Raw genomic sequence first — 17,172 nt, forward strand, 5'->3', positions numbered from 1 at the left:
TGCATCGCATTTCTCACCTACAGGTCTTCACGTACAAGGTGAGGAGCATTACCCACATTTTACAGATGAGGGAACTGAGACGCAGAGCAGGTAGTCTACTGCCTGCTTTGTTCTCTAAGCAGGCAGAACACCATCCTTTAATTATTGTCCTGTTCTCTGAGGGCAAAATGCATTCATATGCAGAGGGACTACAGAACCCTACGCAGTACGTAAGCCCCCAAAGTAGGGCGTGGGTTGGCTCTCTGCACAGGGGAAATTTTACCTATAATGCAGAAGATGGGAACAGGAGAAGTGTGTAATATTCTCATACATCTGTATCCAAAAAATGAAATGGATCTGGTTGGTCTGGTATTAGACTTACTGGCCTTGACAGTGCCCCCTTTAAGTAATTTGTTTGTAATAATCTGAAACCTGAGTCCTTAAGACGCTATTCCAGCTTTCTTAAACTTAGACATACATAACTGGGGATTGAAAAATAAGGGAAAAAAACCTTGGATTTAAGCTTGCTGAAAGATCACCCCAATGAACAAATTGTTTGCCCCTTCGGACTTCGGGTATTATTGCTCTCTGTTCACGCGAGAAGGACCAGGGAAGTGGAAGGGTGAAGAAATAAGCCCTCTGACAGCTGCAGGGCTGACCCAGAAGGGCATGTGCTGCACTGAATTCTTCTCAAAGAACATCCAAATCGTGGGCTTGAGCCTGGGCTATGGCATACAGTACTGTATTTTAATTCCTGTGTAAAATATAATGGCTATTTGGGGGGGGGGGAGGGGCACATCACTTTATATGGGATTCTACCATAAAGGACAAAGAGACTTTCCATCAGTACACAGGAACTTTCACACCACCCTGAATGGATGAGGATTCCAAATACGTATTGCCAAAGCTCCCTCCCTCTCTTTCTTTAAAACAACACAGGAGTTTTCCATAATTAATGGCCACACTCAGATCGATTGTTCTGTATTATTATTAATTTTTTGTATTGTGCTTACCGCTACCTTTAGGACTCTAAGCACTTCGGCGATGAGACCTGTTATTTGTTTGGCGGAGTTCACCCAAAGTATAGCACTGTGCACACACTTAAAGGACAATACAAATAATAAGCACCATGACAAGCTTTTTTCTGATGGACCAGGGCTATTGACTAAAAAATTCAGTTGCTTAGACTTTTAAATATATGGGAAAAGTGCACAAAATCCTAAATGGATACCCTTAGGGTTTTGTATAAATATGAATAAATTTTTTTTAAATAACTATGTTTTAACTAGAAGAGGAAATCAATTTAATTTTTGAAAGGTACGCTATCAACTTGTATTCTTTTTTTCTTTTTTTACATTTAAATTGAATCCTCGGGTAAATGAGCTATTTTAAGCACCATGCTCACTGGTGATGTATTTGACATGGGGTGAAATCCTGGTCCTATGAAAGCCAGTGACAAAACTTCCATTGACATCTGTGGGGTCAGAAAGTGTAGAACAATCGTTCTCAAACTTTTTTCATTTGTGGACCCCTTTGGAAATTCAAATGGAGGTGCAGGCCCCTTTGGAAATCTACTGTCTGTAACCAGTACACCCTCGCTAGAACGCCCTTCAGAATAATGAACCTTTGGATATAATGAACCCGGTCCCGGCATCCCACCTCCAGGCCCAGAGCTGGAGGAGCTGTCAGTACCCACCACAGCCCTGGGCTTGGAGGAGCTGTCAGCAACCGCTGCAGCGGATCTCTTCTGCTATGATGACCCCAGATGGCTTGGATCCCAAGGGGTTCATTACAGCGAGGGTGTACTGTATACAGTTGAATTCTGTTCAGTCAGTTTTCAGTTTAAGGCTATGTCAGCAAAACATATGTCGCTCAGGGGTGTGACTATTCCACCCCCGAGTGACATAAATTATGCCGGCATAAGCACTATTGTGCATAGCGCTATGTCAGCGGAAGAGCTTCTCCCACCGACACAGCTACCACTACTCATTGGGAGTGGATTAATTATGTCAATGGGAGTGCTCTCTCCCATTGGCATATAGCAGCTATACTAGAGATCTTACACTGGTGCACATTCTCTAGTGTAGACATAGCCTAAGTCTTTCGTGAACCCCTTAGACAGAACACCAGTAGCAGCCTATCTGCACTACAGCTCTCAGCATTGTTAACATAAATACAGCTGAATTGGGGTCAATGATGGTGGGAGATTTTTGAAAAACTTCCCTAGTGTAGACAAGACATTATTTTTTCCAGCAGGGCTGCGATTGCTGGCAGCAGAGCTTGGCATATGCCATCTCAGTGTCTCTCACTTAGCCTCTCTCTGCCCCTTTGAGGGTGGAAACAAAATGTATTCGAAATTCTCCTTTGGAGAATAACGACGTTGTGTGACTGCACTGAGGGAGCCATGGAGGTTTGTGTGTGATTTTAATTTAAAGGATTCCCTGAGAGACACACAGGACATAAGCGAGAACAGACCAGAGCTATCTGCGCAGTATTAAAAATTGATCATGTGAAACATTTTACTTAGGAAAGGTTGTGATGAAACAGCCTTATTTGTCTTGCAGAAACAAACAATGATTGTCCCCAGGGGTTGAGTTTCAGCTGTGTCTCACTCTGTTCTATTTACATTGCAAGTACATGGAGAAGTAATATTGCAAAGCAGCACGATTATCTTCGATTAATTTACATACAGATGTTTCAGCAAAAAGTGTTGTGTGCATGGACATTTCAAAATAGATTGAGCACAAGGGTTTTTCCATTTTCTATCTGACCCCTTTACATAGTCTAAATACATTAGGATCTAGTAGAATACATTTAAACCCGCTGCTTTTTTCTTCTCTGCTTTTCATTATTACTCCAAAGAGCATAATATAAGACTGGCACCACAGTGGCTAATATCAAAGAAGCTCTGTCAATTTAACAATTAACCTTTCTATCTAAAAATTCTCCCCAATATCGTTACAAGTTACTCTTAAAATTATTATAGCTGGAAGAGATTAGAGACAGTAATAATTTTTCTCTGTTTACCCACTTTATTTAATTTGTGCATATGGCAGCACTTTGTATATAGGCAGTTGCAGTTTCTCCCATATAGGATATAGGAAATATACTGGATCAGATGTGTGATCTATTTAGTCCAGTACTCTGTTTTTGACACTGGCCAGCAAGAGGATTCTCAGAGTGAGAAGATGGGATTTGCCTTACCAAGTGGGGGAGTTGCCTTACCAAGTGGGAGGTCAGTGCTAACAAGACAATTCAATTAAAGTGGAAGTGGAAGTGGGCTAGTCTCAACAGTAAGGCAATTCCCATCTTTTTGTGTACTGTGCATATATACCTGCCTACTGTATTTTCCACTCCATGCATCTGATGAAGTGGGTTTTAGCCCACAAAAGCTTATGCCCAAATAAATTTGTCAGTCTCTAAGGTGCCACAAGTACTCCTCGTTGTTTTAGAAGGTGACAGAAGTTGCCTTCCTTCTCGATCAGTTAACCTCAGAGGCAGGAAATGCTGTCTCTTGAAAAGAAATCTTTGCTTCTAAGAACTGGTCTTGAGGTTCTCTCTCTCTTGTTTGTAACAACAGTCATGTAAGCAAAGTTTAGTACTGTGAACAGTGTCATGAAATACATGACTATCTTTCATGTGTGTGTTTATTTATTTGGTGTTTTTCAGATGTGTGATTTAACCTTGGTCTTTTAGATAATCTTTAAATTGACTGTTGCTGTTTCTGATATCTAACCAATAACTAGGTCTATTTTAAAGGCACACTCTAAGAACAGCGAACCACAGGCAAGGTTAACTAAAATAATCATAATTTAGAAGTAATCCTGTCTTTCTCTGAAGCAGAACAGACAGAGAGTCATGATTACAGACCACAGAGTCTGAGAATCCATGGCCTTAAGGACAAAAGCAAGAAAGGTGACTGTACAAAAGGGGCAGAGAACTAGCTGCCCAGGGCTACTGATCTGTACCACTAGAGCCATTGCTAATGGACAGATAGAAGACCTAAGAAAGCATTTGTGACAGTCACATTTATAGGACTATGGCATTTTATGCTACCTGCTAAATTTCTATAACTAAAATCCTACTAATTGCAAATTTCCTGTAATGTAAAGCAGAGCAATTTTCCCTAGGACATTCCTGTAACAGAAGGTGCATTGTGGTCCTGGTAGCATGAGAGCTGTTGCAGGAGGAGGAGGTGCAACAGTGAGTGGCTGTAGGGATCCCTGGAGCTTCACTAAGCCCCACAGGTTGGGAACTGTAGAGAAGCTTCATGCGAGTGGATGTGGCCAGAGGGCACTAGTGTTGATGGGGGCTTAGAAGTGACAGGAGGATGGGCAGGAGGTAGAAGAGATGGAAAGCTGCAGCACTTCAGTCTTGCAGTTTCAACAGAAGAACTCCATAGGAGCAAAGCTTCAGGGACCCTGGCGATGAGCTACTCCAGCGGCCCATTCTTCAATGGCTCTGCTGAATCATCTGGCCTTGGGGAAATAGGCCAGGTATCAAATCAGGGGAGTTGGGCATGGAATCCACACGCTCAGAAATGGGTATTGCAGAGTATGTGGAGAATGTGCATCCTCACGCTCAAGTCCTTGATATGGGACTACTCGTATACTTAAAAGTTAAGCACGAAGTGTTCTGCTGGATCAGAGCCAGAGTGCTCAGCACCTTGAATGATCCAGCGCACGATCAGGATTACACTGTATTGTACTGTTGCTCAAAAACGGCATTAACACTATCAAAAAAAAAAAAAAAAAAAGATATTTTGGGCTTTAGAAACATTCCAACAACCCTGGAATAAATAATAGGTTAGCTACCCCTAGCTTTTCTGGCTCTCCATAAAACACCCTGCCATCTGGATCTTCTCATTGAACAAGTTCCATTTCTACTAATATTAAACAGAAAGATGCAATAATGGCAGGACTCTCCCCATAAAGCTGTCACATGACATCTGTGACAAATATGGCAATTCTTCACAAATCCTCCAGTCATTAAAAACACACAACTAGATTTGCAAATTAAAACCTCAACTCAAACAATCTGCATTATTTTAAAAGAATTAATACTTTTAATCTGATCTTAGTGCACTTATGCATATAAAAGTATATGTATGCATGTGCATGTGTGTATTACTACGTATCATTTTCCATTTTAAAAAATACTCTAGCCCTAATTAAAAACACCTGCTTCTTCATGGTTACAGAAACCTAAACATGTTCATATATAGTCTGGCTGCGGCCCCAGCTAACCAACATATCCACCTGCAGTTCTGGTTCTACTACTGTATCATCTTTGTTCCTTCATTCACTTACATTAGAATAGATTTCACAAAGGTCCATTTCAGTGCTACTTTGGATAGATCACAAAGGGAATGCAATTGGATGAGACATGCATGGTGTGTATGCTCAACCTCTCCTCCCCTTAGGCCTCTCAGACTCAGCCTTCCTACACAATATTAAAAAGAAGTGCCACTGGCTAGAGAAGACATCCTGCTTCATTGCCATGGTGAGTTGCTGCTTTGAGAAACACTTCATTATTCATGCTATATCTCAGAATAGGTTAACCATATTCGTACTTATTATAAGATGTACTATTTCCTGATCAGAAACCCTAATGCAATAAACGAATGGAGATCATTTTAAGGATTTCATAGCTCAACCGGCACAAACTTCAGAATAAAACTTCTTACATTGAAACTCACTCACAGTAAATGGATTTGCTGGGCATACAGCCAGAAAATGACCTTCACTAGGTTTTCCTCATTTGCAGAAATAGCCAAGGGGTATATAAAAAGTAACTCTCAATTCTGTCTAAATAGGTCTTCCTCTTTCAAACCATTAACCACAATAAGCATTTATCACCTCCCTAGTTTCAGCATTAAACAAGCTGCAGTTGCTAGTCAGTTGGAGGTTTTGCAATGTATTCATAGTTATTTGCAGTGTGGATCTGGAAGTGTGACTTTCACAGTGGAAGATACTAGTTATCAACTATAGGCAGAGAGTAAAGAGAGGTTTGTTATCCGAATTATTACATTTTTACTAACTTTTCTAAAGCTATCTGCCTCACTGATACTTCATCGCTTTCCAAATCTCAGCTTTCAGATGAGACATAAAACAATAGCTCTGAGCACTTGTGGTCCTTAAAAATTCCCATGACACTTTTAGTAAGAGAAGGGATATTAACACCAATGTTCTAACCAAATTCTAAACCGGTTAACTACATTCTGCCTACCTAAATTAACCCTGTATTTTCCAATAGGATATGGTGTTCTTCCTCACTTCCTATCCTAAAACGTTGAGTATCCTTGCGTATCAAACTGCTGTCATGTTTTGCCCCAGAGCTGCCTGCATGTCACAACTTGTCGCATGATCCCTATATATAATTGTGTATGTCACTTTGTTAAGTTTGCAATAAGGTTTGGGAATCTTCACGAGGAAAAGAGGTAGATAAATAAATAGAATTTATTATCATGATCCTTAAAAATATCTTTTCTTTACTGCCCCTATCTCTTAATTTCTTTCTCTGCTGTTACTTAACTTTCTAATAGTACTATTTAGTTTTGTAAAGCATTTGGGGCTGTATTTTGTATGAAAGACATGAGGACTATAACATTGTATTATTGTATAATGTCTTCGTTAAGCTTGTTAGAATCTTCCATAGTTAATTGGATATTTTCATTACATTAACGAGTGACTCCTGTGCAGCTTTTACCTGGCAATATAAACTTTATTTTTTAACTTTGATAATTAAAAATGTGGATTGAAAACATGTGTCCATAAATCCTATAGAGGCATAATGTAGTGTGCAGGTCACAGAACTGGGACTCTAGAGATTGGGTATTCCCAGCTCTGCCATTGACCTGCTGGTGACCTTGGGCAAGTCACTTCATCCCTCTGTGCCTCTGTTTCCCCACCCACTCTTTGTCTGTCTTGGCTATTTAGACTGCAAGCTCTTTGGGACAGAGTGTCTCTATCTATGCGTCTGTACAGCCCCCAGCACAATGGTTGAGGCTTCTAGGCCCTTCCGTAACATAAATAACGCATGTGAATGTGCGAAAGCCAATAAGCACTCTATTAGTGACAGATTCTGCCACGCTTTTTCATACTGAGTACTGCCTTATGCCATGAAAACTCCCATTGAAATTAGTACGACTGCTTGAAGAGTAAGGTACTATTCAGTGTGAATAAAGGGGACAGAATCCCTCAGAATGATTTACTCTTCTCCAGCACCAGTACCATGGAGTCCATCAGATGCAAACAAGTGAGTTTACTACCAAAAATAGACTCGAAGTGGAACGCATGATGTGACAAAATTAAAAGCACTAATTGAACTTTGCCGCCAGACATACTTATATTTCACAAAAATAATCTTTGCCTGATTTTTCTGACAGCTCCCTCGTGATCAGAAGGTCATGCGCCAAAGCATGTGATCTGTTCTATAAAAATATAAGGCAGCCAGGATTCTCACTGAGCTCCAAACCAGGCCAAGACAGAAGCAGCACAAAGTACCTGCCTTTTCATCAATCAACTGCATGGCCACTGTCAGCCTCCAGACATATCTGCCATACTGGATCAAAAGCCTCTCCCCATACTTTCACTAGTAGCAACTGTCCAATCTGCAATGTATTATCTATGCAGACATTAACTGTATCTTTCACAGCCAGAAGAAATCAGTGAAGCTCAAAAGCTTGTCCCTTCCACCAACAGAAGTTGGTCCAATAAAAGATATTACCTCACCTACCTCATCCTTCACAGCAGTCAAACAAACCCAGTAATACTTTTAAACACCACACAGGGTGAAATTCACCCAGCACCGAGCCCACACACTATGTAAGCCCTATGTTGTGTAGTTGGAGGTATAGGCCTCATGCTGGCCTTCTGGAGATGGGTGAAATTCACCGCTAGAAAGGGAGAACATAGTGAGTATGATTCACTATTGCTTTACTCCCATTTCATACTGGTGCAACCCATTTCAATTGATGGAGTTATCTCAACATGAAGCTGGAGTGAAACACTGGTGAATCAAGCCACGGGTGTTTAAAATGTTGAGTATCAATATTTTCTGAATAGGTCATAAAATTAATAATAAATATATCCAAAATTTAATACTAATAATCCCTTTTTATCTTCAAAGTACTTTAAAACATTAATTTCTATCCATCTAAGGTACTTATCCATACCCCAATGCTCTATTATCTGAACACTTCATAATTTTTTTAAAATGTATTTATACTCAACACACACCTGTCAGGTAGGACAGTGATATTTTCTTTAGTTTGCAAATAGGAAAGTGAGGCACAGAGAGACCAAGGTCACCTAAGAGTCTGAGGCAGAGCGGGGACTTGAACCTATGTCTCCCGAACCCTAAGCTAGTGACCGAACCATTGGACCATCCTTCGCGTCTCATAGCTTATAATTATAATAATTTATAGCACATGGTCTAATTATATATTTATATCAAACAGAGGGCAGAGCCCTCCCCAGAATATTTCCAGAAATCCTGAACCATTCATGAGTGTGTATCATAAATGTTTTTGCAAGAATATCAAACCTCTGTGATATTTATCACACCAACAGTCTTCCCCTCCTACAGAGCCCAGTGTGAGTGATGCATTATTTATGTTTTACAGCAAGAAACAACAGAGAGATGTACATCAGGTCTGAAAATAGCCTGAAGGGAAATAGCAGCTTGCTTTTCAATATTACTCATCAATATGAAAGCTACGCAAATCAGACAAGGACTCAACAGTTCAGGCATTCGACATTCATGAGACAAACACAAACCAGCAACGGTGGATCACAGTCTTCCATTGCTACCAGCAACAGCCAGTAAATGTTATTGTCACATACTGTCTGCTATGCCATCATTGCTATTAGCTACTGTCAATAGACCCAATAGGCTGTCTGAACTTGGCTTCCACATTGGATCTCATTAGAATGACAAGAATGACTTACATTGTAAATGTGTGATGCATGAGTGAAAAGTATCTATTTCACTTTTACTACACATTAATACCAGTCACTTTATTCACAAGAAAAAGATACCAAATCCTACTTCCTTTTGCTATAAAACACCCACAGAAATGTGTTTTAATTGACACATGTTCCAGCTGTCTTGCCTTAATTAACTGACAGGATCTTTCTATTTAAAAAAAAAAAAAAAAATTCCCCTCAATTATGGGCTGAAACATTTGAAGTGACAGAAGAATACTAGATTAGCATGCTTCCTTCTTTGGCCTGGTATGTTCTTTTCTTCCCTTGACTCTCTGTCCGTTCCCTCCGTTTGCTTTTTGCACCATCAATGATACACTCTATCATTCTGGCAGCAGGAAGTCCACCACGAGCAAGTGTGAAATAATGCCACATGGATATGCTGGACGAAAGGTGATGGAGGTGGTTGAGGGATCTTCCACATGGGGCCTATATAGAAAGTACCCTCCATGGGTATGTGTACACTGCAATTAAAAACCGTTGGCTGGCCAGTGCCAGCTGACTCGGGCTAATGGGCTTTTTATTTGAGGTGTAGGTGTTCAGACTCAGACTGGAGCCTGGGCTCTAGGTTGGGAGGGAGGGTCCCAGAGATCAGGCTGCAGCATGAGCTCAAACATCTACACCACAGTTAAACAGCCCCGCTAGGGTGACCAGATGTCCCGATTTTATAGGGACAGTCTCGATTTTTGGGTCTTTTTCTTATATAGGCTCCTATTACCTCCCACCCCCGTCCCGATTTTTCACACTTGCTGTCTGGTCACCCTAAGCCCCGCAAGCCTGAGCCAGCTACGGGTGTTTAACTGCAATGTAGATATACCCCATGCAATTAATACTGGTCAGGCATAACGGCCTTAGAAGACTGTGACATTCTGCAAATTAAAGGCGTGCCAAGATATACGATCACAATAGGCAGACTTCTCATCCTTCTAGTACTGTACTAAGCAGATGATGCTTTTCAGGGCCCCAACCTAGCAACACACTTTCAGTGGGACTATCTGCAGGTGCTTAAGTGCTTTGATGGATTGGGGGCCCCATTACTCAATAGGGTTGTCAGTTTTCGTTAGACATATTCCTTGAGGTTTCATCACATGATAATCTTTAATTAAAGATCAATCTTTAATTCTTGGAGACTCCAGGACAATCCTGGAAGGTTGGCAACCCTCACTCAGCACTTTTCAGGACGGACTCTAGTTTGCTAGCGATCTAGAGCTCTTTAAAAATGAAATCTTGGGGCCTGATTCTCCCCTGCTTTGCCCCTTGTGTAGATATTTACCTGTGCAAAGTGGGTGCAAACACTGCCATCTGGAGAACTATGATCTTGTAGCATTTTTTGCGCACTTTGCACAGTGGTGAACATCTACACAAGGGGTAAAAGAGGAGAGAACCTGGCCCTAGCTATCGGACTTTCTAAATTCCAGGCATTGCAGAAGAAAAGCAGCTATGGACACATACTGTATAAGGACCATGGATGCATAAGCTACTACCTGGAAACGGATACAAGCATACACCTTTGCTAATTTTAGCAGAATGGGAGTAAATCTGAGTGAAAAAACGGATTCCCCCCATCACAAAAATTTGCATAAAAAACTCCAAACACGTATTTTTTATTAACCACAATTTTAGACAAAGTTTTGTTAACCAGCTCTAGCAAGCGGTAAGGGACAGTGGTCCAGTCCACCGATCAAAATTCTTTCAGCTAGTCTCTGAGATGAAGCATTTCTGTTTATTGCATGCAAAACACTATACTATTGTACAAACCATGTTTTTTTGGCTGAAGATGCCTCAAGCACATACGAGTTTTATGACCTTATTTGGAGAACGTTCTCCTGCAGGCATTGCTGTCTGATGCTATAATGTTTGATTCAAACAGTTCAGTGATTTGGCCTGTGCATGTAACCCTTTTTTTTTGTCTATGCTTAGTTCATTAGCAAACCTTGATTGTGTTTAGTAACTTTGTGGTAACCTCCCGTCAAAAGATTTATTTACCACTGAACTCTACTACCATTAATCATCTGCTTTAAATAGATAATTAATTGTGAACAAGTAAAAAGAAATCCATTACCGATTTCCTTTCCTGTTTCAGCTCTTGCACAAAGCGTGTTAACTCTGCAGTGATCTGAAAAGTCATGTTCTCTGAAATGACTTCATGCTGGCCGGCATAGTCATTCATTTCATTCAAGGTGGCTAGGAAGGATTTGCATGATGTGTACCTGCAAAGGACAAAAAATACACAGTGCTTTTAGTCCATTTATTTTCAGGAGCATACACTCCAAATGAAACTTGCATTCTTCCCAGCATTCAGTATTACCGCACAAGATGGGATCTTAGCACAAGTTCATTGACAGGAGTTTACTGAAAGGGAGCCTCATGCCATGCATTGGCAGTTCTGAGAACATAACCATGACATAATAATAGTTTTATAGTGGCCTCTTATAAATACCAAAAGCATTTGGGCTTTACCAATCTAAAAACCATTCAGAAAATATCTTCTGGCTTCACTAACCATTAGGGCCCTGATCCTGCTGTTTGCTGCACTCGGGCGTAGCAGCACACCTATCTCAGTGAATTGCAGGACTGGGGCCTAAATTATTAACATTTGCCTGATGCGCTACATATATACTAGTAAATGAAAGGAAAAAATACTTTCTAAGCATTATTTAGATGTGGATCAATCAGAGTTTATCTAAAACCCCTTCAAGATGATGATCACTTTTTGCAAGGTGTTTGTCCTTAATACTTTGTGAGGTATTTCCCCCATCCCTGTATCTCTTTAGCAGCTTCTAGTGATTGCCACAACATTTATTTTCCATGGGTGACAGGATCTTTAACACTGCACTCCATGTTTTATTAAAAAAGGAAAAAAATAAGCTTCCATGCATATGGTTCATTTCAGGAAGGCAGATTATACCATCGGCATGCACAGAACTGAGCCGGCAGAGCAGTATTTAATGCTCCCAGGACAGGCTGGAGTGCTGACCAATTGGAAGAGAGAGCAACTAAGGAGAGTTGCACTTCTAGATACTAGAATTATCCTATTAGCGTTAGATGCTTGTTGCAGCTTCCTGTGCTAGGAGCCCATAAATGATAGCAGTACTTAAAGGGACAAAGGTAACGGAAAGGGGTAGGAATAAAGGTGAGAGTAAAAGAGGGGGATGTGGGAAGTAAGTGAAGAGAGGCAACAGTAAGAGAGAGAGTGTGTGAGTGTGAGAGAGAGAAACGTAATGGAGAGAAAAAAAAAAAAAAAAAAAAAAAAGACCGAAAGAGGTAGCTACGCAAGGGGGAAAAAAACAGCAAGGGAGAGAGACCAAAAAAGGTGTCCTTATTGAAATCAGCTACACTTATCATTCCTAGTCAAGCAGCATTGCATCCAGAAAAGCGGATTGCAGAAGCAATAGGGGAGGGTCACAGCCCTGACTTATAGTTAGAAAACAACCATCAAACCAAATAATGACACATTCTCAGCGAGTGTAAATTGCTCTAGCAGCTGTTTTACGGCAGCTGAGGATCTGACCCAAAATCTAGATAAATCTAATTATATAAACTATTGAGTCCACAACTGTACTCGCTGAAGTCAATTGAAACATTCCCCTTGCCTTCAATGGATGCAGTGGCCAGTCTATTTTCAGCTTCCAGTGGAGAAGATCTAGTCCCTCATTTATACACTCCTGTACACTTTGATTCTTTAAAAACTTGTGTGTAACTATAAGAATCTGCAGTTAACTAACTTTGAAAATGCTGGGTGCACTGATATAAGTCAAGAAGTGTGACGTTTAGGTCTGACAGCCTGTCCTTTGGGAGATTCCCATTCTAGGATGCTCAGCTTGAAGAATGACTCTTGATCCAATCAATGTCAGAGAGATCCTTTAAAACATGTATGTGTTCTATCATCATTTGCATACATTTCCTCAATGTCAGCCATTGGAGGAGCCGTTTGGAAGCAGCACTCCCTATCTGGCCAGCACCATTCTAGCTGTCCCTGCCACTAGAGATGGTGTCTGAGTCAAGTGGGGACAGTTGAGGCAACACCGCAATCTCCAGCAGCACCGAGTCAGGCACCCAGCTCTGCCCCAGGAGATGGGGAATCCAGCTGAAGAAACCCTCCTCCTTTCACCCTATTCCCCATGAACTGCCCATTCCTCTATTGATGTCATAACTTTACTCTTCATCCATTTAATAAAATGGACTGGACAACATAACTGGAGTCTGCATTTTCAAAGCTCTGCACTAACATTCCGGGACTGATTCTTCCACTGAAATCAATGGGAGTTTAGCCATTGACTTCAAAGGAACCAAGATTAAGCCTCAGTTAATAAGGCTGGGATTTTCCAAAGGTCCTAAAAGAAATTAGGCACCCAGTTTCCACTGATGTTCAATGGGAGTTGGGTGCTTAAGGACCAAATTTAAACCCCTTTGAGCTTTACTATTAAGCCACAATTAGCAGGTAGGCCTTTTGTACAGCTATGTCTACATTTACAGAGGCGTGTAGAGTACACACACTGCATGCCCAGCTAGCGTGGGTATAAACAGCAGTGTAGACGGTGAGGCACTGCTTAGGCAAGTAGAGTACAGATGTGCGAGAACCTTAAGTTATATACCCTACTCAGCTCACTATATGTCCAAGCAGTGCCTCCCCCATCTACAATGCTACTTTAGCAGTGTAGTGTCCGGCTGCCTCCCCACCTCAGTGAAAGACCCCTGCAGCAGAGAAAGGCTCTGGCTGAGGGGAGGCAGTGGGGAAAGGCTCTGGCAGCTCCACCCTGCTGGTGACTTTCCCCAAGCCTCCTCACTGCCCGGGAGCCTTTCACTGCCAGGTGTAGCTACACATCACAGTGGGGACGCAGGCTGCTTTTCACTGTGACATGTAGCTACACAGATCCTACCACTGGCTGCAAGTGTAGACAAGGCCTATTTATAGGACTTCTATATTCTTTTACCACACTTGCTGCTCGATAATTTACTCCCCTCTCTCCACCCACCAAGACACATCCCCACCCATAGGGTTGATAATGAACATACTTGTATTCTTCCTCTTCTTTGGAGTTCTTTTTGGGTTGATATTTCTTTGAAAGGTTCCTGAAATTAAAAACAAATAAATAAGTTGTATCTTAAAATTACCAGATAGTCTCCACATCCTCCCACACTCTCATCATCCCAGCATTTAGTTGTAATGATTTGATACATTATTATTATTAATGTATTTATTATTTGTATTGCAGTAGTGCCCAAAGGCCAGCCCCCCATTGTGCTAGGCACCTCACAAACATGTAACAAAGAGAAAGTTCCTGCCCTGAAGATTTTACAATCTAAGTGTAAGATTATATACAACAAGTAGATACATCTCTCTCTCTACTCAATGCTTTTTGTTAGCCTAATGTGCAATCACACTAGCAAATCCATGGCCACCACGGCTGTAACTACGCTGCACATCCTGGTGGCAATGGTGACTGAACTCAGATTGTCCTGCTCCATAAGCACATGCCTTGTTTACTTGAGCAAAAGAACCTCCTGCAGCTATTTGCGGTATTAGACCTATGACACGCAATTGAGCTGTTCTGATTCTATCCAGGAGAGAGCAGCAGTACATATACACACCAACCAGCCCATTACAGTATGATTTGCTATACCAGACATCACCAGAGGTCCATTAAGTCTAGTAATCCCCCTCAGGCTGTGGCCTCTGCTTAATGCATAGACGGAAGGTGAAAAACACTGGCCAGCTGTTGGATGCTGCACAGATGGAGTAAGGGGGAATTCCTTCTTAACCGTTGTGGTGATCATCTGATGCAGTGAGAAACAGGAAATCTGATTACCCCATTTTATCACATATAATTCTACACGTTATTATTGGTCATCAAATTATCCACTCTCTTGTAAAATCCTATTATGTTATTTGACTGCTTGTGTCTGGGACAGAGAAGCCAAAGATAACGGGCTTCGGCAGCTCTCTCCTAGAAACCAGGTACTACAAATCCCTAGCCAATGGCAAATCTAGAGTTTAACATACTGTATGCCAGCCATTCACTCAGTGGAGCTCATCAGTGCTGATAGCTTCGGAGTTATAACATTCTCCTTTTCACAGGGATATTTGTCCCCGACTCTCAGTCTGGCACAGTTCACAGAGTTTCTTTTGAAAATGCAGACTAGATAGGATGATAAATAAACCACCATGGTGATTTTCTCAGGGCTTCAATGCAGAACGGTAGGCAATGTATTGAAATCAAACAAAGTTCAGTTTATACAGGAACCTGCCATTTCATATTGTCACACATCAGTTTCATAACACTAAGCAATCATGGTTCCCATAATAAACACCTCTCTATTCCTCACTTTCAGTGGTACTTATTTCCTTATTTGCTAACTGTCTGCATTCCCATTTCCTCTTTTGCAAAGACAACTTTATCATTTACCCTAAGCAAACATCTTCCATCAAACTGTTTTTACTTCCCCATTTTCTTTTTTTCCTTTACACTTTAACTTAAGGGTACAGTGGAGATGCAGCCAAGGAAACCAGTCAAAACCTATTCAACGTCTGTAAATTTAAACTTTTCAAAATAAGAGGGGGGGAAAAAACACCAAAAAGCTCCCCCAGGAAGAAAAGTGCAGAGCAAGATTTTATCATCCATACCCAAAAGGTCACTTGATGAAGGATACTAAGGGCCTGTCTACACTTACCGGGGGATTGATGCATGGCGACTGATGCATTGGCAGTCGATTAAGCGGGTCTCATGCTAAATCGACTGCAGATTGCTCTCCCGTCGACTCCTGTACTCCACCTGAACGAGAAGCGCAAGGGGAGTCGACAGGAGAGTGTCTCCCATCAACATAGCGTACTGTGAACCCCGCGGTAAGTAGATCTAAGTACGTCGACTTCAGCTACATTATTCATGCAGCTGAAGTTGTGTGACTTAGATTGATCTCCCCCTGTAGTGTAGACAAGGCCTAGGAGTGCCCAGAGTACAGTACCAAAACTGGATGAGACATTTTTATTATTATTATTCAACAGAAAATAGACTAACTCTTACACAATGGGCCAAACTCTGGGCCATGACACATCATCATTTTAGGCAGAAATCCTTACTGACTTCAATGGTAAGTTCTTGAAACCTGATGGTGTGATAAGGCCCCTTGACTTCAGTAGGTTTGCACTGGTAAAACTGAAAGCAGAATTTGGTCCACGTTATCTAAGTTCTCTTATCTGTCCTGTAACTCTTACATGAACACAGCTTCTATCAAAGTCAGCAGGGCAAATTCTGCTCTCACGTACATCCTGTCAACCCACTAAAGATACTGGGGTTATTGAGTAAACGAGAGAAGAGTTTGGCCCAGAGTACTCTGTGTCTGCAAGAACAGCAGGTCTGGGCTAAATGTTAATTTTTGCCCATATCCCCATTCTTTATTTCCTTGCAGCCCCCTTCAGACAGAGATCATATCAGCAGTTGCCTCTCTACAGCTGATTTCAAAGGGCTGCTCCTTGGATGGATGGATGGATGGTTAGTCCAGGTCCTCTTTTCCCTTGGGGACTTAATGTATCACATGTGTGAAACTGCCTGAATCCCAGTGAAGGTAACAGGAGTTGTGCCAGAGTAAAAACTGTATCAGGACCTCAGGAGGTGTTCACGCTCTATACTGTGGCCTGCAGGAGGTCCTGCAGGAGGTCCGCCAGTCCCTTCAGCGGCAATTCGGTGGCGGGGACGCCGATGGCGCAGCACCGGCAGACCTCCCACAGGCATGCCACCGAATCCGCGTGACCAGCGGACCACCCAAAGGCGCGCCACCGAAAGCCACCTGGCCTGCCATGCTTGGGGCAGAAAAAAACAGAGCCGCCCCTGGCAACTTCTGTACCAGGGTCGGCAACCTTTCAGAAGTGGTGTGCCGAGTCTTCATTTATTCACTCTAATTTAAGGTTTCGCATGCCAGTAATACATTTTAACGGTTTTAGAAGGTCTCTTTCTATAAGTCTATAATATAGAACTAAACTATTGTTGTGTGTAAAGTAAATAAGGTTTTAAAAATGTTTAAGAAGCTTCATTTAAAATGAAATTAAAATGCAGAGCCCCCCGGACCGGTGGCCAGGACCTGGGCAGTGTGAGTGCCACTGAAAATCAGCTTGCGTGCCGAAGGCGGCACGCTTGCCATAGGTTGCCTACCCCTGTTTTATACCTTAATGATAAAACACATCCACAGCAAATATAGGTGAAAAGATTAG

At 41.7% G+C, this 17,172-nt stretch overlaps 1 protein-coding gene across 16 annotated transcripts in view; it reads right to left on the reverse strand.

Moving 5' to 3' along the window:
- Positions 1-17,172, reverse strand: part of FNBP1 (formin binding protein 1) — a 150,144-nt gene that overhangs the window by 76,110 nt on the left and 56,862 nt on the right. For all 16 annotated transcript variants that reach the window (XM_034793257.1, XM_034793264.1, XM_034793258.1 and 13 more), the window contains exons 3-4: positions 13,983-14,039; positions 11,029-11,176 (exon numbers count right to left, since the gene is read on the reverse strand). In XM_034793257.1, coding sequence (XP_034649148.1) covers positions 11,029-11,176; positions 13,983-14,039 — 205 coding nt within the window. The remainder of the gene's footprint in view (positions 1-11,028; positions 11,177-13,982; positions 14,040-17,172) is intronic.

The sequence above is a fragment of the Trachemys scripta genome, chromosome 17 (assembly GCF_013100865.1).
Source record: "Trachemys scripta elegans isolate TJP31775 chromosome 17, CAS_Tse_1.0, whole genome shotgun sequence".
In the NCBI taxonomy this organism is placed as follows: domain Eukaryota; kingdom Metazoa; phylum Chordata; order Testudines; family Emydidae; genus Trachemys; species Trachemys scripta.